The sequence below is a fragment of the Trichechus manatus genome, unplaced genomic scaffold (assembly GCF_000243295.1).
Source record: "Trichechus manatus latirostris isolate Lorelei unplaced genomic scaffold, TriManLat1.0 scaffold00006, whole genome shotgun sequence".
NCBI classification, from domain to species: domain Eukaryota; kingdom Metazoa; phylum Chordata; class Mammalia; order Sirenia; family Trichechidae; genus Trichechus; species Trichechus manatus.
The window spans coordinates 23,060,713-23,085,866 of record NW_004443942.1 but is presented as its reverse complement, the minus strand read 5'-3'; the positions used below and the strand labels follow the sequence as shown (position 1 = coordinate 23,085,866).

The 25,154-nt window shown below is 34.8% G+C and overlaps 1 protein-coding gene across 4 annotated transcripts in view; it reads right to left on the bottom strand.

Annotated features, from left to right (window-relative positions):
- The window catches only part of ELP4 (elongator acetyltransferase complex subunit 4), a 276,959-nt gene that overhangs the window by 168,000 nt on the left and 83,805 nt on the right, over positions 1–25,154 (bottom strand). For all 4 annotated transcript variants that reach the window (XM_004369749.1, XM_023737996.1, XM_023737989.1 and 1 more), the window contains exons 5-7: positions 19,741–19,880; positions 6,486–6,570; positions 1,744–1,932 (exon numbers count right to left, since the gene is read on the bottom strand). In XM_004369749.1, the coding sequence (XP_004369806.1) occupies positions 1,744–1,932; positions 6,486–6,570; positions 19,741–19,880 (414 nt within the window). The remainder of the gene's footprint in view (positions 1–1,743; positions 1,933–6,485; positions 6,571–19,740; positions 19,881–25,154) is intronic.

Sequence of the window (25,154 nt, the reverse complement as noted above, 5' to 3'; positions counted from 1 at the left end):
CTCACCTCTTCCAAATGGTCTTCCTCTCTGGTATGACTCAGATGGATTTCTTAACCTTGCCTTGTTCAGGGCTGCCAGATGTTCACATAGAATCAAATCACTTATTTTTCCAGGTTTTTGTTGTAAGAGGGATATAGGAAGCGTCTAACTAGTCCACCATGTTGAGCATGCCTCCAGATGTAATTTTTATTTTCCTTAAATTTTGGAATTATTTAAGAGGAAAGTTTTACTTGAACAGCAGATACTTAGGGTTTAGGGGTATACTGTCAATGTATGTGGGTACATTGCCAATTATCTACCTTCACTTGTGGAGGAAGGAACATGGTGCTGCATTAGCCAGTCTTAAAAATTTTAAATAAAGATGGTAGATGAATGGTAGACAATAGTGGATTTTTCTTAAAGGCAAATATGAATCAAATCCAAAATTCTTTTCCTGTAGGTTGGAGGGTTTTGTCATGTCTCACAAATATAACCCTTAAACAAAGGTCTAAGCTTTACCTCAGTATGTTTAGGTACAGCATCATAAAATGGTATTGATTTCCTTGGAGAATTCCAAATGTTAATTCCATCTGTTATATTTCTATTAAAGTGATTAATATAACATTTTCATAGACTTTGCTGTTTCACCAAGTATAGTCATTATTTCTTTGATTTGCTTGAATATGTCATTTCAGAGCAGGACTGTTGCAAAACAGGGACAATGTTTTACTTGTTCAAGGCAGGCACCCAGACCAGAGGATCCCTTCCTGTCCTTTCTGGCTCTAATATTAAAGGTTTGAGATTTACTAGTATTGATAGAATAAGTTCCAGAATAAAAAGTTATTAACATATTCTAGTAGAGTTTTCCTATAATATGGTTTTGGAGCCTGATTTACACTCAAGGTTAAGTGTCTGGTATTCGTTACCTGTTATTATTATCGGAGTTGCCATGAGTCAGAATCGATGGCAATGTTTTTTTTTTTTTTTTACGTTTTTATTATTGTTTTTATTGCTATTACCTGGAGAAGGAAAGCAAAAGAAAACTCAGCACCTCTCTCCTGTAAAAGCAAGTCATCCCAAATCAAATGTTTTTTAGTATGGGCATTAGAAAAAATGATTCCAGTGATTTCATTTCTTTTGCCTTTTAAATAATTTGATTCATTGCTGTAGAATTTTTTTAGTTAAATTATTTCTATTATTGTGATTGATAACATACATACAACATACATATGTATATATATGCATGTGCATATATATATATACACACACACAATTACCTATAAAGTAACAGTAATAATGATGAAAATACTCCCAAACTTGCCCCTTGAACACTTTTAACAAAGGATTTTTTTTGAGCTTATGTAGAAAAGTCTCTTCTTGAGAGTGTAGCTTCTGGAGGATTATATATAGAAACAGAGAGGGAGCAAGGGAAGTTGGCCTATTCAATTAGCTTTATGATCAATGAGAAGACATTCCAGCAAAAATCACCCTCATATCATAATGGTCCTAGCAAGTTCACAAGAAATCAAAGAACGATAAAATCAGTAAAGATAGATTTACCATACACTTACTATATATTAAAAACACAAATACATAAAAATAATCTAATGTATATCATTTTTTTAAAACTGGTATTTCAAGCATCTGAAATTTCTTTTATCCAAATGCTATATGAAAATAATTTATCAGATTCACAAAGCATTTATAAATTACTCTTTACTACATACCACTAACTAGGGGAAAGTAGTTTTGGAAAATTCTTACCTGGATAAGATGTGATGGCACCGTAATGACACAGGCTGAAAGGGAGGTTCGCAGAAGACCACGAAGAACATAGAGGAACTTGGTAAGACTGTGACTATTGTTGCAGTTTTCTGTACAGCAAATGTCATCTCCCCACAAAGGTGAGCCAAGATTCTGAATTCCTATTCTTAAAATGTTTTTCTGTTTTTTCTAAACGAAATTGAGAGGGGGTAAACACAGTAAGTTTTTTAAACTAATAGGATATTTCTTTTACCTTTACTAGTCAATTCTTATTTTTATATAAAACAGATCAGGGAGATAATGTCAATAGACATATGGCAAAAAGTTTTATGTACTATTAATGATAAGCCAATATAAAGGAAATATTTTAGGTGATAAAAGTATAAAAAATAACAGAATCAATTTTTTTCATTTTTGGGAAATTTGAGGAGTATCACAAGCCTCTATCTTTTCTTTTTTGAACAGTTTTAATATTAACCAAAGAAGACCTAATGCTTTGAACTACGGTGTTGGTGAGGGATATTGAATAAACCATGGACTGCAAGAAGGCTGAACAAGTCTGTCTTGGAAGAAGTACAGCCAGAGCGCTCACTGGAAGCAAAGACGGTGAGACTTCGTCTCACGTATTTCAGACATGTCATCAGAAGGGACCAGTCCCTAGAAAAGGACATCATTCTTGGTAAGGTAGGTGGTCAGCAGAAAAGAGGAAGACCCTCAACGAGATAGACTGACACAGTGGCAGCAACAATGGGCTCGAAGATAACGATGATTGTGAGGATGGTACAGGCCTGGGTAGGGTTTCATTCTGTTCTATAAAGGGTCACTATGAATTGGAACCAACTCTGTGGCACCTAACAACAACAACCATATTAACACTTATATTTATTTATTTATTTTTAAAAGTGTGTTTTAGGTGAAAGTTTATACAGCAAATTAGGTTCCATTTTAAAATTTTTATACAAATTGTTCTGTGACATTGGTTACAATTTTCACAATGTGTACGGCATTCTCATTATTTCCACTGTTTATTCTGCTTCCATTGATCTAGCTTCCCTTTCCCTCCTTGCCTTCTCATCTTTGCTTTTTGGTAAATGTTGACCATTTGGTCTCATACAGTTGATTGTTTAAGGGAGCACATTTATCATGGCTGATATTGGTTATTTTGTAAACTAATCTATTATTTGGCTGAAAGATGACCTCCAGAAATAGTTTCAGTTCCAAGTTCATAGGGTATCTTAGGGTGATAGCCTCGGGGGTTCCTCCAGTCTCCATCAGTTCAGTAGATCTCGCCTTTTTTAGGAATTTGAATTTTGTTCTACATATTTCTCCCATTCATCCGGGACCTTCTATCATGTCTCTGGTCAGAATGGCTGCTAGCGGTAGCTGGGCACCATCTCGTTCTTCTGGTCTCAAGTTAGAACAGGCTGTGGTTTCTGTGGGCTATTAGTCCTGTGGACTAGTTTCTTCTTTGAGTCTTTGGTTTGCTTCATTCTCTTTTGCTCCAGATGAGTAAAGACCAACAGTTGTATCTTAGATGGCCACCTGCAAGCTTTTAAGACCCCAGACGCTATTCAACAAACCAGGATGTAGCATATTACCTTTATAAACTATGTTATGCCAATTGCCTAATGAATGATAACATATTTAAATGAAGCACGTACACAGCACATCACAACATAATTGAGCATAATACTTCAACACAGGTAATACATTTATATCTTTTAAAAATTGACATTAATTGTAAAAACAAATGCTAAATTACAAATTCCTGGGTCATTTGGGCCATATAATTCTTTTGTCATGCCATATAACAATGTAGCATACTGTGTGGCATAATAAGATTTAAAAAATAAAATTGTGTTGGGCGGAATAGTTAAAATTCTGTTGGTACAATAAATAGTTAAATTCATTTCTTTGACAACATGTAAAATATTTAATCTAGTATTCTAATTTATGTAAAATCAATGTTAAAATTTCATTTTTATTGTATATTTCTTAGGTATCTGTAAATCACAATTTATAAACAAATGAAATTATGACACAATTTATAAATGTTTCCACTTTAAATATCTTTACAAATGAGCTATACTATTTTACTTACTACCAAAGTTAATCATAAGTAGTATGTATTAATAGTTTCTTAATATTCCTTAGAGTCTATTTCTATATGCAGCTTTATAAACCAGTTTATTTGAAAATAGTAATAGAGATAATAAGATGAAATTTTCCTTTTATTTTTTATTGTACTTTAGATGAAGGTTTACAGAGCAGATTAATTTCTCATTAACCAATTAATACATATACTGTTTTGTGACATTGGTTGCCAACCTCATGACATGTCAACACTCTCTCCTTTGCGACCTTGGGTTCCCCATTACCACTTTCCTGTCCCCTCCTGCCTTCTTGTCCTTGCCCCTGGGCTGGTGTGCCCATTTAGTCTCATTTTATTTTATGGGCCTGTCTAATCTTTGGCTGAAGGGTGAACCTCAGGAGTGACTTCAGTACTTAGTTAAAAGGCTGTCTGGGGGCCATACTCTCAGGGTTTCTCCAGTCTCTGTCAGACAGTAATTCTGGTCTATTTTTTTGTAAGTTAGAATTTTATTCTACATTCTTGTATAGCCCTGTTCAGGACCCTCTATCGTGATCACTGAGCAGTCAGTGTGGTAGCTGGGCACCATCTAGTTGTACTGGACTCAGTCTGGTGGAAGCTATAGTACTTCTGGTTCATTAGTCCTTTGGATTAATTTGTCCCTACTATCTTTGGTTTTCTTCATTCTCCCTTGCTCCAGATGGGGTGGGACCAGTGGAGTATCTTAGATGGCCGCTGGCAAGCCTTTAAGACTTCTGAAATTTTCCTTGTAAAAGCTAGTATTTATTTCAGTGTCAGAAAATTATTTTGACTCAGGAATAATATTTTTTGAAGTAGTGTACGAGAGATGCATTTTTGTGGTTTTCTGAACTCGTATACAGCTTCTCAGACAGACATACAGAGTAGGTAATTTAACAATACACCTTATAATTTAATGATATGGAAATTTAATTACTATATTTTACTTCCAATCAAATTCGAAGTATATTTTTTCTAATGACATTGTTAAGTTTAATTTAAGTTTAGTTTTTAAGCATTCATGGTATTCATCATAGAAATGTCTCCCTCTAACCTGTCTAATCTTTATGAAAGTTAACAATGATAGAATCTCTGGTTCAGAGAGTCAAATTAGCTCCAGTTTGTTGTCTTTATCAATTTTCATTAAAAAAAAAAAAAAAAAAACAAAGATTAGCTGACCAGTATCTTCATTTTTCAATGAGAAACTGATTTGTGCTGTAAACTTTCACCTAAAGCACAATAAAAAAAAAAAAAAAAAAACTTTACTGAAAATGTTGCTGTTTTCATACTCAAATAAACAAATAAGAAAACAAACATTTCATTCCATTTCAATAATCGTTTACTTATTAAGAGTTTTTAGGGTATGTGTGTGTCTGTGCATGCGTATGTGTATATTCCTTTGCTACTGCTCTTGCTTTTTTGCATTCTATAAAATTTCTTGCTCTCAGAAGATGTATAATCATCCTGCAGCTCTCCACACTGTACCGTAGGAACTGTTATGACATGCCTGTTTCCATAGTTTCCACAGCAAGTGGGGAGAGGTGTCTGTCAGGGACCAATTTACTTCTCCAGACAGGCACTGCCACCAAAGGGAAGACATGGTGCCCACAGATCTTAGCTAGATCCCAAAATGGAGCAACAAAGAGCAAAATAAAATTGTACTAAATACCAAGGGCCATCCCAAACTGTGACATACATGAAAGCCATTTGTAAATAAATGTCTGTCTCACCACACACACTAAATATTTTCAACCTACTGTTAAACGAATGATCAAAACAATTTTTAAAATAATTTATTTTGCCGTGAAGAGTATGCTAAATACAGCAGTGAGGTTTACAACAATATTTTTAAATCCATGAATTAAGGAACAGATGTAGCTGATAATGCCCTAAGCAGTATTTTTTGACTTCTTTGTCTTCTTCAGTAAAAATAATGGTACTCCGGAAATAATTCTGCTAAAATAACATAAATGTAATGCAAATCTTTTAGCAGCTACAGCAATTAAGACCAGTGAGGAAGAATTGTGAAAGGCATAATATCTAGAAATAAAATTGCACTGATTTTGTTTAAGTTAAACTAACTGGAACATTTTTTAATAGTGGGAATTGGAAGGAAGTTTTTAAATATAGAGCTACACAGAAATAGTTGTTATAAAATATTTTTACATAGCAAATAAAAATGCATCTTTTATTCAATGAAATAACTCAAAGCATAATGTAATAAGAAATAAAATCGTAAAATAATTAATTCTTACTCATAAGGTAATTCAAAATTAAGTCTTAAATGACAGAAACACGAAAAATTTAGATAGGAAAGTACGTCTTGCTGATTCAAAGTAATTTTAAAAATGTGGCTACATTTAAACTCTGGATGCTACAAATAAATATTTTAAAATAATTAATGTTGACAATACATGTGCCCATCTTACATGCATCCATTGAAAACTTAGCTAAAACTCTATATACACATTAATAGTAGAACTAAGGCTGCCTGTGCTCTGCTTGTTTATGTCTTCTGCGCTTGGAAACAGCTTGTTCACTGTTGATTACTCTAAGACCTTACGAGTCTACCCCTAGAGAGTTTGAAAACAACATTATATACGTGATTATAAAAAGCTTTGAAGGTGTTCAATACCTGGGGATTGGATCCATCAAATCCTTCCTCATAAATGATGCTCTGAATGAAATTAAGCAGCTTTAGGTAGCCATGGGTCAGAGAACTGTTGGTAAGAAATGGTTCAAATATATAAATGGACTTACTCCACAGGAAATACAAAATCTAAGGTAAAACATGAAGTAAGTAATCAGAAGGTTCACACTTATTATATTATCTAAATATAAAATTAGATGAGCCAAAATAGTATTTAATAGTCCTAAAATATAAAGTCAGTCCATCCAGGGAATAAGTTACAAATGCCTTAAATTAACTACTCAGAGTTCTTGATATCATGGGAAGATAAACATCTGTGGAGACTGAGACGACTTAATTATGTCAGGCTCAGTTACCTCCAAGAAAATTAATGATTTAATGAAGCAACCTAAAAGATGTAGCCACTATAGCTTTTCAGGAGTAACCATAGATAATTAACACATAGTTAATGAACTGCTATGCCAAGTACACCTGAATCAATGTCCTCATCACCTAAGCTCATCTTCCATCTAAGTTTTAATTTTCTTACAACAAGTAATAAAATAATAATTTAAAAACTAGATCTTTTAAGCTAAATGAAGACGTGAGTAAAATCTCCACTAAAGTCACTGTTTACCCACTTCCTTTTGTTAAACAAAGACGATAAAATGTATGAATTTAAGAAGATTACCCAAACTATTTGCCACATGAACACTAGCATCAAGGTTACTATTTTAAAATATTTTACACATACTATGAAACATTTCAAAGAAAATTAAGCAAGAGTGAAGAAAATCTGCTTTACATTAACTGAATTAAAGATTCTGCATAATCGGTAACCTGTATACTATGGCTGAACATTAAATATCATGATAATGAGGTTCTGGAGCATAGCTATTCCATAGACATCTAAGTGCCTAATGCTGTAAAAGCTGTGGGTGATGTCAACAATATAAAAGTATTTGTTTAACTGTGATTCTAAGTATAGCAGTCATATAGTCAGAAAAAACGCTATAAAGAAAGAATGAAAAACAATTTGAAGCATACAGGTAACATTAAAGAATATCAAAAGTTAGGAAATGTGACAGACTGTTTAGTGTGCAAATTCAATGGCAGGTAGTTTAAAATATGTACATCTCTATAAACATTTTATTGAACAGCAACAGCTAGCCCAAAGTACCTATCTAAGAAAAACAAAAAAAGAATACCGAGAAAAGAATGCTATTCTATACAAAACAAATATGGCTATGGAAAATGAAGGATTTTAAAAGGTAGTATGGTTATTTCTCATATGGCAACTTGATTTCCTTCCTCCCTTCCTTCTTTCAGTAACTCGACTTTCAATGAAAATCCAGTGGATTACCTTGGCACATTTTTCCACTTTCATGAAATGTGTCTATAAACAATATTCCTTAAAGACAATGATGTGACTATTTCATATCTTGTATTTGTCCTGGCTAGCTTAACTTCCAAAACATAGTGCTGCTGTTCAAACCAGGGCTTTGAACTGGTTTGTTCTGGTTTGAACTCCTGCTGAGAATTTGCGTTTCCACCCCAGATATACTTAATCAGAATCTAAATTTTAACAAGATCCCCAGGTGATTCTTATGTATACTAAATTTTGAGAACCACTGCTCTATTAGTGGTTTTCAGAACTGGTCCCTAACCAGCAGCATTAGCATTGCCTGAGAACTTGTTAGAAATGCAAATTCTTAGCAGAGGTTCCAACTGGAATGAACTGGTTTAAAGCCCTGGTGCAAACACAGAAGATTCAATTCCTATATGGATCAATTAGCTTCGCACAGAAGGTAAAATCTGGTTCAGGTCCCAGATTCTGAAATGAATTCCAGTCAACCATTTGATGAATAGCAGTATATGTTAAAGAGGGCAGATCAAGAATATATCCAGTACATCATAATCCACCAATAGTGTATCTACCAAAGGACCGTTACGATTTCATATATGCAAAAAGTTTAAGCATTTTCCCTCCACTCAAAATTGTTCAATAATAACATTTTCCTTAATTAGTAAATTTGCTATCTGAAGGCACATTATTAAACATTACACACATAAATATTTCTTAGCTTTTTAGTTGCCACCATGTATTCAACCAACATGATCTCTTGTGTAGTTCATATTCCTACAGTCTATTAAGGTAACTATAGTAGATTATTTTGTCTTCCCGAGCCATCTTTTGATATCTCTTTTACTTCATCATTTCTTCCTTTCACTTGTAGCTACTCTACGTTCAAGAGCAAGTTTCAGAGTCTCTTCTGCCATCCATTTTGCTCTTTTTTTTTCTTTTCTGTCCTTTTAATGACTTTTTACTTTCTCCATGTATGATGTCCTTGATGTCATCCCACAATTCTTCTGGCCTTCAGTCATTAGTGTTCAATGTGTCATATCAGGATTGGAGGAAGACTCATTGACAACCTGCATTATGCAGATGACATAACCTGGCTTGCTGAAAGTGAAGAGGACTTGAAGTACTTACTGATGAAGATCAAAGACCACAGCCTTCAGTATGGACTACACCACAACATACAGAAAAAAAAATCTTCACAACTGGACCAATATGCAACATCATGATAAACAGAGAAATACTGATGCTATCAAAGATTTCATTTTACTTGGCTCCACAATCAATGCCCATGGAAGCAGCACTCAAGAAATCAAATGATGTATTACATTGGGCAAATCTGCTGCAAAAGACCACTTTAAAGTGTTAAAAAGCAAAAATGTCACTTTGAAGACTAAGGTGTGATTGACCGAAGCCATAGTCTTTTTAATCATCTCATACGCATGTGAAAGCTGAACAATGAATAAGGAGGATGGAAGAAGAATCAATGTCTTTGAATTATGGTGCTGGTGAAGAATATTGAATATACTATGGAAACCCTGGTGGTGTAGTGGTTAACCAAAAGGTTGGCAGTTCGAATCTACCAGGTGATCCTACGAAACTCTCTGAGGCAGTTCTACCCTGTCCTATAGGGTCGCTATGAGTTGAAAGCAACTTGATGGCAATGGGTTTGGGTATGGACTGCCAGAACAAACAAATCTGTCTTGAAAGAAGCACAGTCAGAATGTTCCTTAGAAGCAAGGATGATGACATTTCACCTCATTTTGGACATGTTATCAGGAGTACTACTCCCTAGAGAAGGACATCATGCTCTGTAAAGTAGAGGGTCAGTGAAAAAGAGGAAGACCCTTAACAAGTGGCTGGAACAGTGGGCTCAAACATAGCAACTGTGAGGATGGTGCAGCACGAGGCAGTGCTTTGTTCTGTTGTATATACAGTTGCTATGAGTCGGAACCAACTTGATGGCAACTAACAACAGAGGTTAAGAGATTGGCCTAAGGTTGCACAACAATTAAGTGACAGAAGTGGCACTTAAAACTCAAGTATTCAAAAACTTCAAATTACCTGTTTTAGCTATGCTAGGATAAAGGATATGAGTGAGGTCTAGATTCAATGAAAAGTCTGTGATTTCAAATAACTAATGTGGCTCAGACGAGGTTTGAACGTGGCTCCTTTTAGCACGGTCAGATAAAGTATTCAGGCATACTTTTTTTAGGAAAATATTTGTCTTTTAGCTGTACTCGTGAGGTCTTCAGTTTCCCTGGGTGGCACAAACAGTTAAGTGCTTGATAACTAGCCGAAAGTTTGGCAGCTTGAACCCACCCAGAGGAGCTTTGGAAGACCGTTCTGGTGATCTGCTTCTGAAAGGTCACAGCCTTGAAAACCCTATGGAGCAGTTCTACTCTGGACATAGACGTTCACCATGAGTTGGAATCAACTTGATAGCAATGAGGCCTTCACCAATAGGTCCTACTTGTATTAACTTGCTGCATGACATATTAAAAAACCTCAATATTGTAAAAAATGTAGACATATCTTTCTATATTATAAATATATACTAGATACTACTACACTACTATAAAAAATATGCTGAAAATCTAGGTTCTAGTTCCAGCTGTGCCAATAACTACAGCTAAATGTGCGACATGAGGCAAATTCTTTAATTTTTTTGTTCTGCGCCTCAAAATTTTCTAATCTGTAAAGTGAAGGAGTTATACTAGATAATCTCTGTTGTCCATTCTGACTTTAAAATTATATGGCTCAAGAATAATTTTTCTCATTAAAAGGATTCATTGTTGTTTTCTTAAAATAAGAACTTCTGGTGCATTTAAATATTGATTTAACTATTTGACAGAAATGCTTAGGAAGAAAAACTGTTATCACTCCCAATCAGGACTCATTTAAAGTGAAGATGAATGATTTTTGACTTTATTATGCAAATCAATGAGAAAATATAATTTGTATTACCAAAATTCTATTTACATATATATTTCAGGTATTCATCTTTGACTAATAGTGAGATACACTTGTAAAGCAGTAGGCACAATATCAAGTGTCTCAACTAATTGTATAAAACATTTTGCTGAGCTAGTAATATTAGCATATGATTTTCATGTGACTATAGAGACTGTGAACTATTCACAAGTAATTTTCAAGTTCAAAATTTCATTACTATTACCCTGAAGGCTGTCATTTCCTGATTTTTCTTCTCTGATCCTTTTCACCTAACAACACGGGGTTTGATTCTCTTCACCATGGATGCTCAACTAAGAGAAGAACACATAGAGTCTAGGAATGTTACAACTTCCTTTGATTATTAACGTAAACAAGTCATTAGATTATGTCTCCTACTGCCTCTCATTGTTGCTGTCATCCATCTAGCCCTAGGTCATCCTAATTCTCTGCAACAAACTCCTTGAGTTTTCTAGTATTTTTGCGTCCCCAGTTACTCTCCGTACATTTTAACTTAAACCCACTGCAACTAAGCTTTCACCACAACCATTCAACTGAAACTATTTTTTTTATCACCAATGACCTGCACTGGCTAAATTCAATGACTACCTTTTTTTTTTTGGGGGGGGGGTAACAGCTTTATTGAGTTATAACTTACGCACCACACAATTTGATCATTTAAAGGGTACAGTCCAGTGATTTTTAGTATATTCACAACTGTATAACTATCACTACAATCAATCTTAGAACATTTTCATCACTTCAAACAGAAACTTTGTACTTCTAGCTATTATCCCCCAATCCTCTCATCATCTCAGCACTAAGGAATCATTAATCTATTTTTTGTCTCAATATATTTGCCTATTCTGGACATTCCATATAAATGGAACCATATAATATGTGGTCTTTTGTGACCGCTTTTCTCACTAAATGTAATGTTTTCAGGGTTCATCCATGCTGTCGTATGTATCAGTATTTCATTCCTTTTTAAGGCTGAATAAGATTCCATTGTATGGATATACCACAGTTTGTTCATCCATTCATCAGTTGATGAACATTTGGGCTTCAACTTTTTCACTATTATGAATGCTGCTATAAACATTCATGTACAGATTTTTGTGTGCATATGTTTTCATTTCTCTTTGGTATATACCTAGGAGTGGAACTGATGTATCAAATGGTAACTTCATGTTTAATGATTTGAGGAACTGCCAGACTGTTTTCCAAAGCAACTGCACCATTTTACATCCCCACCAGAGTGTATCAGGATTCTGATTTGTCTATATCCTCCCAAACACTTGTTGTTATTAAGCTTTTTGATTATAGCCATCACACTTGGTGTGAAGTGTTATCTCATTGTGGTTTTGATTTACATTTCCCTGATGACTAATAATGTTGAGCATCTTCTCATGTGCGAATTGGCCTTTTGTATATCTTGTTTGGAGAAATACCTATTCAGATTCTTTGTTCATTTTTTAATTAAGTCATTTGCTTTAATTATTACTGAGCTATAAAAGTTCTTATACATTCTCGATACAAGTCCCTTATCAGATATATGACTTGCAAACACTTCCTACCATTCCATGGGTTGTCTTTTCACTTTCTTTATAGTGTCCTTTGAAGAACAAGAGTTTTAATTTTGAAGAAGTTTTCCATTTATCTATTATTTTCTATTGTTGTTTGTGCTTTTGGTGTCTTTTCTAAGAATCCACTGTCAAATCTAAAGTCAGGAAGATTTATCCCAATGTTTTCTTCTAAGAGTTAATACTTTTGCCTCTTATATTTAAGTGTTTGGTCCACTTTGAGTAAATTTTTGTACATGGTGTGAAGTAAGGGGTCTAACTTCATTCTTTTGCATGTGGCTATCCAGTTGTCCCAGCACCATTTGCTGAAAAGACTATTCTTTCCCTGCTGAATGGTCTTGGCACCCTTTACTTGTTGACATTTATATTCAATTTTAGATTGATCTTTTAGAAATGTAAAACAGTAACATCACTCACCCTCAAGGGCTTCACACAGAAATTAGATCCAATTTCAAACCAATTAGCATGGCCTACAAGGCCCTATGTGATATGGGGCTGCCTACCTCTCTAAACTCACCCCCCATATATCTCTTCCATCACTCACTATTTCAGCCACAATGGCCTTTCTGGTCCTTGAGCACACTAAGTTCTTTCCTTTCTTAGTATACATGCTGTTCCTCCTTATGCCAAGAATATTTCTTGACCCAGTGCCCTTCATATCATTGCCTTTTCATTCTTCAGGTCTCTGCTTAAATGTTTCCTCTTCAGAGAGGCCTTGCCCGAACACAACTCCAAGTATGCCTCCCCTACTTATTTTCCCCCGTGGAAAATATTTTTTCTTTATACTACTTATCACATTAATAATTATATACTTATTTGTTTGTTTAGGAGCCCTGGTGACACAATGGTTAAAAGTCCTCAGCTGCTAACCAAAAGGTTGGTGGTTAGAACTCACCAGCCGCTCTGCGGGAGAAAGATGTGGTAGTCTGCTTCCCTAAAGATTTACTGTGAGGCAGTTCTACTCTGTCCTATAGTGTCGCTATGAGTCGGAATCGACTAGATGGCAGTGGGTTTGGTTTTGTTTGTTTTACTTTTTTCTTTCTTTGTCTGCTTTCCCAATACACTGTAAGCTACACAAAGGATGCAGCTGCTTTGATCACTACAATATACCTAGACTTTAGCATAATGCTAGCTCAGAAGGTGCTCAGGTTCATAGAAGGTATTCAGTAAATATTGTTCAATATATTTTTATGTTTAATTATTTTAGTAAATGGCACTGTTCTACTTCTAATGTCAGAAACCTGGAAAGTAGTCTTGATATTCCCTTTATCCTCCCCCAATTCCCATTGAGATCAGAGAGGAAGTAGCTGGCAATCAGATTATAAAAGGCCAAGAGTGTTAAAACTTGGGTATACCATTCTGAGTGAGATGGGAAGTCACTGGAGGGTTTGAGCCAGAGTAATAACAAGAGCTGACTTATGTTTTAAAGCTGCACTAATGAGATAGCCACTAGTCATATCCACAAAAGTACACTGCCATTGAGTCAATTCCGACCCATAGCAACCCTGTACGTCAGAATAGAACTGACCCATAGGGTTTCCAAGGCTGTAATCTTTATGGAAGCAGACCACCACTTCTTTCTCCCATGGAGCAGCTGCTGGGTTCGAACTGCCGAACTTTTGGTTAGCAGCACAATGCTTAACAACTGGGCCACCAGGGATCCCTAGTAGTCACATACAACCAAAAAAAAAAACCTCATTGCTGTCGAGTTAAGGTGACTCATAGCAACCCTATAGGACAAAGTAGAACTGCCCAATAGGGTTTCCAAGGAGTGGCTGGTGGATTCAAACTGCTGACTTTTGGTTAGCAGCCAAGCTCCTAACCACTGTGCCACTAGGGTTCCAAGTCACATATAGTTACTTAAATTTTAATTGATTAAAATTAAATATTCACTGCCTCATTCTCAGTAGCCTCATTTCAAGTGCTCATTGGCTGCATGTGGCTAACCAAAAAAACAAACCCGTTGCTGTCGAGTCGATTCTGACTTATAGTGACCCTACAGGATAGAGTAGAACTGCCCCATAGGGTTTCCAAGGAGTAGCTGGTGGATTTGAACTGTCAGCCCTTTGGTTAGCAGTGGAGCTCTTAACTACTATGCCACCAGGGCTCCACTGCGCCACCAGGGCTCTGCATGTAGCTAGTGGTTGCTATATTGGACAGCACAAATACAGAAAAATACCATTACTGTAGAAAGTTCTACTGGACAGACTATGTTAGAAGGTTCACTATGGTTGCTGTTTTGAAGAAATATAGATTCCATGAAGGAGGAAACGAGACCAATTAGGAGGCTATACTAAGAGTCTTAGCAAGAAACATGGGTGACTTAAGCTAGCCCTGGTGACTTAGGAGCCCTCCAGAGCCCTGGCAGCACAGTGGTTAAGAGCCATGGCTGCTAACCAAAAGGCTGGCAGTTTGAATCCACCAGCTGCTCCTTGGAAATCCTATGGAGCAGTTCTACTCTGTCCTATATGGTCACTATGAGTCGGAATTGACTCAATGGCAACAGGTTTTTTGGCTTATCCTAGCATGCTAAAGGGAAAGCTGTAAGAAGAGATTAGGATCTGGATACATTCTGAAGATACAGCTCACAGAATTTGCTGATGGATTGGATGAAGGAATTGAGAGGGAGAGAGAGGGGTGTTAAGTAACTTTCTTGAAGAAGGGAAGTTTGGAAAGACATATGTAAATAATCTTTCCTACGGCAAAGATGGCTGGGATTACAGATGAGGGAAGAATGGGAAAATTACAAAATAAAACAACATCCATAACAATGAGCATAGTGTGCCATCCATGAATTGAGGAGTACGTGATCAACTAAACTCTGTGCATCTGATGACCCCCTTAAGGACAGAAAGGAAGAAAGAAAAGCAAACATTGAAGCAATTTCTCTTCGTTGGTCAAAAATATGGTCAAGGATAAGAGTTTCCCTCTCAAATTTTTTAGATACTATCTTTTTATCTTAATTATATCACCAGCAGATAAGTAAAATCCCTCATTACACTTACATCTTGCCTTTCTGCTAGTTCTGAGATTTGTATTAATATATCATTTACTATATCCTTTTAATAAAGTAGTCCATAGTATACTTCTATATCATTTCCATCCTGAACTTTTAGTCTTACCTAGGAACATTCTTCTATAATTCCTTTTTCATGATCATGTTCCACTTCCAACTTCAAAATATACTGTGGTTCTATGCTTACCAATCTAAGAGATTTGTGTTTTTGAAATAAAATATACTCTGACATGGCTATATTTCAGTTATTGGTTTTATCCTACTAAATCTTTGAGTTAAGAACAAGACTGTGTTAATCTTCATGTCTTAAATCTGATTTATTACTATGCATTATGCATTGGTCTATTCATTCATCAACTATTGGCTGAGCACCTGTGCCCTAGATTCAGAGAATAAACAGATAAAGAAAACATGATTTTCAATGCTTGAGTGGGGGAAGACAAGCATGCAGACAAGACAAATAATTCCAGTGTAATGTGAATAGGGATCCTCTGGATGGTGTAAACGGTTAAGCGTTTCAGTCTGCTAACCGAAAGGTTTGAGTCTTCGCAGAGTCACCTCGGAAAGGCGTGGCAATCTCCTTCCAAAAAATCAGCCATCGAAAAACTTTAGGAGCACAGTTCCACTCTGAGACACATGGGGTCACCATGAGTAGGAGCTGACTCAATGGCAACTATTTTTACTGGACTTAGAATAAATAACTAAAAATAAAATTTTGAACTTCAAAGATACATATCAAAATAAATCCATTCTATATACTACCAACCGTATGTACACTCAATATTCAAGACCTGATATACCTATAACTCAAAAAGCAACATTTTATAATATACTATATTTCTATGCAAATAATGCGTGTCTTCTACCTTTGTCTGCCAACTGTGCCCTCCCTCCACGAGATATTTTCGTAAGTGTGCTATGCTAATTCTTTTTTCATATCAACAAGTAAAAAAAACTGGCATAGACGCACTTATGAAAATACTTCATGGGGGGAGGGCTTGATTGGTAAACAGACATAGAAGGCGCGCCATTATTAGCGTAAAAATACGGTAGTAGGTTAAGCTGTATGTTCGTATATACGTTGTCATGGATTGGATTGTGTCCCCCAAAAAATGTGTGTATCAGTTTGGCTAGGCCATGACTACCAGAGTTGTGTGGTTGTCCTCTATTTTGTGATTGTACTTTTATGTTAAAGACGATTAGGGTGGGATTGTAACACCACCCTTACCCCCGGTCACATCCCTGATCCAATGTAAAGGGAGTTTCCCTGGGGTGTGGCCTGCACCACCTTTTATCTCTCAAAAGATAAAAGGAAAGGGAAGCAAGCAGAGAGGGGGTTACCTCATACCACCAAGAAAGAAGCACTGGGAGCAGAGTGCGTGCTTTGGACCCGAGGTTCCTGCGCAGAGAAGCTCCTAGTCCTGGATAAGAAGGCCGACAGAGAGAGAGCCGTCCCCTGGAGGTGACGCCCTGAATTTGGACTTCAAGCCTACTAGACTGTGAGAAAATAAATTTCTCTTTGTGAAAGCCATCCACTTGTGGTATTGCTGTTATAGTAGCACTAGAAGACTACGACATATGTTAATAGATGCTGAAGCTGAGACATGGCTGCTACCTTGAAGAATGACAAATCTTCATAATGAGGAAATAGAACTGTACTTGGGCATACCTATTAGCAAAGCTTAATTCAAAACAATGTCAAATTAAAAAAAAACTTTGACAAGAGAATTGTCATCAAAAATCAATTTTCCTATCATTGTTTTATGATTCAGATTATCTGGATTTATGACAGTGAAATATTAAAACAACACTATCTGAATAATATTATCATGCTACACCTTAGAATTTTATATCCATGCTTTAATTTGAAAGTTTAAAGTGTATGTATGAACACTTCCATAGGCAAACCTAACAATAATTTTAAATTAGTTACTGCAAATTTCAAATGATCTTCAGTTTTTCTTACTGTAAAAAATCTTTACATGTTTCAACAGTGCCTTTAGATACTATAAAATTATATATTATATCCTCTCATATGATAGCGGGACATAGTTATATCCTCTAGTCTTAATTATAGGAAAAATATAGACAACTGTAAGGCTTAGCTTTATTGTTTTATAAGTGAAGCAGTAAAGTTCATTTTAGTGAAATGAGCATATGCTTTTCATAAATTAAAATAAATCTCACATGGTAAAGTACTCATTTTCAAAATTAATTTAATTACATGTTTAAAGTTTTATTACATTTAATTAAGCATTTAAGTTTAATATGAGATAAATGAATTATCAGTTAACTGCTATGAAATGAAATACTGCCTTGATAATTAAAACCTATAAATTTTCCTATTCTGTGTAAAATTGCTAGTTCTCAAAAAATATTCTGAAAAAATATTATTTAAAGACTATAGGGCTATATACTCACAGCTGATCAAGGTGTAATTTTTCTTGCACCCAGCTTGGTGTGCTGTACATTTACTGCCTCCATTTATGGAGCCAGCCTGGTGCAGAAAAAAGAACAGAGGTTTTGGAGACCTGGATTTGGGTCTAAGTGTAGTTGCTTCAGTTACACTGCATCTCTGACCACAAGTTTCCTCAGCTATAAAATAGGGATAATAATACTTCTCTCTGAAGGTTATTGGGAGGGTTAAGTGAGATAGCCCATGGTCAAATACCTGGAATAGCAACGAACATGGAACAGGCATTCAACAAATGTTAACTCCCAACTCCCCATAGTTGAATGAATGAATAAAAACCTGTACTTTCTGACTTTAAAAAAGTTTCATCTTAATTTTTCCCCCAATTACAAAAGTAGTATATTATTTTTTGTTTAATTACATCCTAACTAATACACATTTTACATTTTGTATTTCCCTAAGCACTTCTGTGAATAGAGGCATGATAGCATAATTACTAACACAGATTTTTGAGTCAGAAAAAATTGAGTTTGAATCTGGGTTCTATCCGCGATTTGAGAGATCATGGAAAAGCTATTCTGACCTATTTCCCAGGCCTATAAATAATGTGTTTGGTTCAGTGATTGGCAAAAATTAGGAACCAGTATAATCAATGTATCATTCAAACTTCACCGATGTGAAGTTAAATAAGACTATACGTAGTAGGTGGTATTTTCCCGTCTCTCATTCTTCACATGAGGATACTAATTTTCACTGAGTTTAACGAGTTTTCCCAAGGGTAACAGCAGGATAAACTGAATATCAGAACCTAGAGTTTTTTATTCTTTTATTAGTGCTCTTTCCTCCATAACATAGGGAGATCTGATTTAGAGCTTACTACTTAACTGTTAAGCCTCAGATAAATTACTTCACTTCTGTGTTTTGTTTTGTTTTTTAAATTTTATTGTGCTTTGGGTGAAAGTTTACAGCACAAATTATTTTCTCATTAAAAAATTTATAACCAAATTATTTTGTGACATTGGTTGCAATCCCACAATGTGTCAGCACTCTCCCCCTTTCTGCCCCGGGTTCCCTATGTCCGTTCGTCCAGTTTTCTTTCCCTTCCTGCCTTCTCGTCTTTGCTTTTGGGCAGGTGTTGCCTATTTGGTTTCGTATACTTGATTAAAGTAAGACGCATGTTCCACACGTGTGTTATGGCTTGTTTTATAGCACTTCTATGATTCTGAGTATCTTTTTCTAGAAAATGGAAATACATAGGTGACAATCTATTTCATGGCTTACTTTCCCTTGATCCAATTGCAAAAACAATTGAAATAATTATTTTTAACACTTTATAAAGTATTAAATGCCAAGTCCTATAATTTTCAGAGTTCTGTCTTAATGAAAGTAGCAGTATAAACATAATAGTTTGATTTAATACTTATAACTCTTATTGTCTAACTCTGAAGCCCTAAATTGCCTTAAGTATCCTAAAAAAAAATAGAGATTATTTTATTTACAGTATAACTAGAAATAGACAGTCTTAATAAATTGGAAGTATTGGAAAACATACACTTTTCTACTTTCTGAGCGTGTAGCTTTATTTTGTATCATTTTCATTTCCATTATTACCAGTAAGTATTTACTAAGCATCTATTTGCATTTAGGGCTAAACTACCCTGATTTAGAACTATTCCATTTTTATGAAAATAAAAACAGCAGGTATTATAAATTTGACATCCAGACCTTTCATGTTGCAAATTAGAGTAATAGTAGGTTCAACTATTATAGCCCAGAAAAGGAAGAAAACCACATATAATAAACCACTATGAAAATATGTAAAAAAACTAACATTCATTATTAGGATATGTACGCTTATAAATGCATCCTTTCAAAGAAAGTGGTAAAGACGCATCCTGTTAACTTTGAAATGAGAATTACATGGGTCATTGACTTACCAGTGTTCTACTTTAAGAGACAAAGATAATTTTTCTGGAAGAAAAAATCCATGCCATTTTGAAGCCTCAAGTAGTTCTTGAGGTATTCTTTTTGAAACATCATAATAGTGACCAAATCTTGAAGATGATACTGGTCCAGCCTGTTAAGAAAATTCATGCTGGTTTTTAAAAACAATGATTATTTCTTTTTTTAACTACAATCTACTTGTCATAGATACAGCAAAACATTGAAATATTTATATATTTTTAATGCTAATAAGAGTTGATATATATAGACTTACTAAATTTCAAAGAAGCATAAAAACCAAAAAAACCAAATGCACGCCATTGCCTCAATTCCAACTCATAGCCACCTTATAGACCAGAACAGAATTACCCCATAGGGTTTCCAAGGCTGTAATCTTTATGGCTGCAGACTGTCACATCTTTCTCCCATGGAGTGGCTGGTAGGTTCGAACCTTCGACCTTTTGGTTAACAGTAGAGTGCTTTAACCACTGTGCCACCAGGGCTCCTCAAATTTCAAAGAAGCATACAACAACCTTTATTATTTTAAACTATAATTATAAATCAACCTTTTATCTCTCATGATACTTCATTTCTAGTGGTTCCCCAAGTTTGATAAGAATTTAAATACTTGTTTGATTTTTTTTTAACCAGTACTGCAAAGCTTCCTAAGTTCAAGAAATTAATATACATAATTCTTAACTAATTTTAAGATTCCAGGTTTTAATGACAAATTAAATATGCAGTTGCAAAGAACTAATGAAAACTTAAGACAAATTAATTCATTGGTGAGGGGCCCAAAAGAAACTAGATTTTAAATACATTAAATTAAGCATCATTTTAAAATTAAATTCTCATAAACCAGTGTGTATTGTATATTCAAAATTCTGACACACTAAAAATTAAGCTCACAGTATAAAATGTACTGGGATAATACAGACGGGAACATGGGACATGATTAAGTGGGAGAGTGTATATAATCAGAAATCTGGCATAATCATTAGTTCATTGATAATTTCATCTTTTGTGCTTTCTAACAATTTTTCCAAGAAATTATCTTTCTAATAATTATTGATGCTGAATTATTTACACAGGATAGTAAAAGTCTAGTAACATACCATATTATTATATTGCTTTGAATGGACTCTGAGCTGATTCCTTTCACTCAGCACATTAGAATTATATAAGTATTTCAATCCAAAGATAAACTAACAAATTCTAGCTGGCAATTTGCTCTAATCAGATCAGTTCTAATTAGATCAGCTCTAGGAAAAGCCCTGATCCAAACTGTGCTACTGTCATCATTTCTACTGTCCTGAATGCTACGTAACAGAGATGTTTTAGAACACACACAAAACCAGATAATCTCCGCAGAAATTGAAGAACTAAACACAGAAGGTTCTTAATTTATTTTACTAAATGACTAGTAATGTTGTAATTTAGATAAGAAATAGACATTTGCTTGACATAGATATTTGCATTTAAGGCCTCAAGGATTCACATTCTTAAACTAAATACCGACAAACACCAAATTATACAGTAACATGGAATAAACATTTTAAAAGTCTAATACAAATATTATCAGATCCAGTCTGTGGGTTTGGCATTTATTTTCAAAATAAAATGACTGTTCATCTCTCCAAAAGGTACTACTTATTTTCATTAATAGGGACCTATTGATTTGTTTCAATCTAATCTTTCTAACAAACATGTACAGAAGTATGGATTCCCAAAGCATGATTTATCTACTTACCATGAAAGCAGCCACAAATAAATTATGTGACATTAAAATATGTCTCTTAAAAATTGGGTATAAAGTTTTTAAATGTAAAGTTATTAGTCTAAAGCAATTTAAACAAGGTCTGTTCTTTGGCCTATAATCTATTCTTTATCTGGATTATAGTTCAGAATGTTTTTACTGCAATCTCTGCTAGAGTTCATCTTTTTATTGTGTAAATCCAAACCTCCTTAATGTTTTAGAAAGGCCTTGACTAACTGAACTTTGATCTGATGTCTTCATTGAGAAAAACACCAGGTTGCCCATTTCAGATGCAAATCCCCCTGAGGCCCAATAGAATTTAGTAAAGACAGCAAAAAAGAAGAAACAAGAAGTTTCCAGGATCCTCTTTGAGAATCCTGGGGCTCACTGGTGTCCTTAATCCACGCTGCTGCATGGATTAAGGTAGGTGATAACCTTTCCTGATTCAAAAGAATAAGCAGAGTGCCTACAAACTGGGTGGAGACTAGGATTTGGCTATAATAAAACACCATGCAATAAAAGCTTGGTCTATGTCAGAAGCCTCTGAAAAGGCCTCAATGTACCACATTCCCAGGCCTAGTAGGGAAGCTTGCAAAAGCCTACCTGAATCAAATAAGCATGAATAATCTATTTTAGCAGACTGGCCATGGGGAGAGAAAAAGAAAGAGAGACTTTTCACTTCTTTTAAGTTTGAGTTAATAAATTTATTACTGGACTGAAGGTTCCTGAAGTCCTATGCACTCAGAGAAATATGCTAAATTACCAAGAAGCAAAGTATGCTTTTTAAGTTGCCCTCTCTATTACTGTTTCTAATTATAATATTGTGATAGAAATCTCATATTTGGGAGGAATCAAGGCAGAAAATTGATTTCATACTGTGACAGTTTACATATAGAACACAAATAATTCACTGAAATTTAAAAATAAAATTAGAAACTTTTCTCATAACAATTAAGCTATTATTTAGAAATTAAAATTAGATATGGCTACCGAAATAGTCACAAGGTAGACCTAAAAATTTAATGATTAAAAACTTTAATCCTTAAATAAAAAATAAAAATGAAAAATAAATATACTTACAGGAAAAAAAAATTTCAAGGTTTTTTTTTTTTTCTAGCCAAGAAACACAGCAATAAAATACAATCAGATTTTTGAAATACACTGAGAAATCTTTTGAGGCCTAAAATTGTAAAACGAAGACTTAAAATATTTTCTCTTAAAAAGATAACTAAAAGCTGCATCTAGTGTATATAATCTAAGGTGTGTAATCTAATTAATGCATCTATTTTTGCCATAAAAAACAGAGGTTTTAAAAAATCAAACTATCATTAATAACTAACTAGTCAGTTCACTCAGTTTGGTAAGAGCATTTAGCTTTAGTTTTACATTTTGAAAACTTCTGTTTCACATTCAATTCAATTCCGTTGAGTCAATTCCGACTCATAGTGACCCTAATGGACGGAGTGGAACTGCCCCATACGGTTTTCAAGGAGCAGCTTGGTGGATTTGAACTGCTGCCCTTTTGGTTAGCAGCTGCAGTTCTTAACCACTGAGCCACGAGGGCTCCTTCCCTTTAACTTTGTCAACTGTGGAAGACAGGTAAATGGAATCGTTCATTAAAAATTTACTATGTTAAAAGAAAATGAACTCTGATGGGGGGGCCAGAAAGAAAAGAGAGCAACAAAACAATACCATCATCTACCTCCAGTATATTAGAAAGAACCAATACTTTCAGAGAAAAGCTGCACCACAAATAAATAGTCTAAACCATCATGTCTAGTTTCTCAGTATGGCATAACAGGATGAGCTCTCCAGGTGATTAAGAAAGTGAAAAGCATTACCAGCAGAAATACAAGCAATTCACAAGGAGCAAATGACAAACGATGGTGAATATAGTGTTTTATATACACAGGAGGAAGAGGCTAAAAAGGTGGGCTTGGATTAGATTGTATAGATTTTGTACATCATCTTGAGAAGTTTGTATTTTATACTGCAGGCCGATAATAGCAATCACATTTCATCTTACATAGTAACTCTGATTAACTGGTAATGACCTTTCAGAGCACTCTGCAAAGAATTCTAAGGCTGTGTCTGAGCTTGGCAGGAGGGTACTGTAACTTAGAAGGAGCAATGGCAACAGGAAACCAAACAAGGCATTTGAAGCTAACGAGTGTCATAAACATATTTCTGTCCTTCCGGAAAGATAATGTAAATGTGGAAGACTAGAGAAGGGTGGATTATGTGAAATATGCTTTATAAGGATTAGAATGTCCTTTTCTTTCCTACCAGTTGGATACCTTGGGTGATGCAAAAGGTTAATGTGCTCAGCTGCTACCCAAAAAGTTGAGTTTGTGTCTACTCAGAGGCACCCTGAAAGAAAAACCTGGGGATCTACTTCCAAAAAATCAGCCATTGAAAACCATATAAAGTACACTTCTATTCTGACACACACAGGGATGCCATGAGTCAGGGTCAACTTGATGGCAACTGGTTTTATGATAACGTCTGGTAGACATTAAGTACTCTAAAATAATGAATGATGTGAACAGTCAAATGAGGAAGTTAATGAATTTAGCTGAAATATAATCGTCATCTTAAGATGTTCTGAGGCAGTAACAGTTGTTTGCCTCTATACCAAAGGGCTCCTAACTGGCTTTATTATTTTTTTTAAATAACTTTTCCATCTCCTCCCTTGCTGCTATTCAGTCAATTCCTCAAAAAAGTCAATATACTTCCTATCGAGACTGTAGAAATCCCTGAACCCGTTGCACTGAGAAAATCTTCAAACCATGAACAAAAATTATCCCCTGAAGTTATCTTTAAACAATAGTTCAGCTAAATCAGTAAAAAAATGTTCACCATAAGCACTCATCTATATGAGATAAAATTGCCAATAGTAACTCTAAAGCAGAGATGAGAAGTTTAGGGGGAAATGAGTATAAGTCAATTGTGGTGAAAAAATATGAGTAGCGATAGTAAGAACGGCAACACAACATAAAGAATGTAACCAATGTTATTGAATTGTACATGTGGAAATTGCTGAATGGTATATGTTCTGCTATGCACAGTTTCACCAAATTAAAAAAAAAAAAGTCAATATATCTAACGGAACTATTACTTTCTCTCATTTTCTGTAAGCTTGGGAAGTTGATAATGCTTGTCAGAACTCTGTGTAAAATTAACTGCAAGTTACATTTATTCTTCTAGACATGTTCTGACAAGAAGTTCCTAAAGTCTTTATCATTAATGTAGTTCATGAACTTTAGTGGACAGCTTTTCTGACATCTGTTTTGGTGTCTCAGAAACTTTTTCCTTGCCTCCGGACTCTTAGTCTATTCTAGATAAGTGAGGTTACCAGACAGCTGAGTTTTGAAAATATAAGGATTTCTATGGTTGAAAAATGTATAGGAATAAACAGTAATTCCAAGGAACTATGACTTATATTAAATATTTCAGATAACTATGCTGGATAGAAATGGCTTAATTAGTTCACTTACTCTGGCTTGCAACCTCCTACAGAGGATTCTATATGGAGATTACAGAAGAAATGAAATAGTCTATTTTGGCCAAGTAATAATTTGTCATAATTTTATTTTCAAGAAATATGTTGCTTTGATAAAATACAAATGAAAGATCTAGTTATCTAAATAA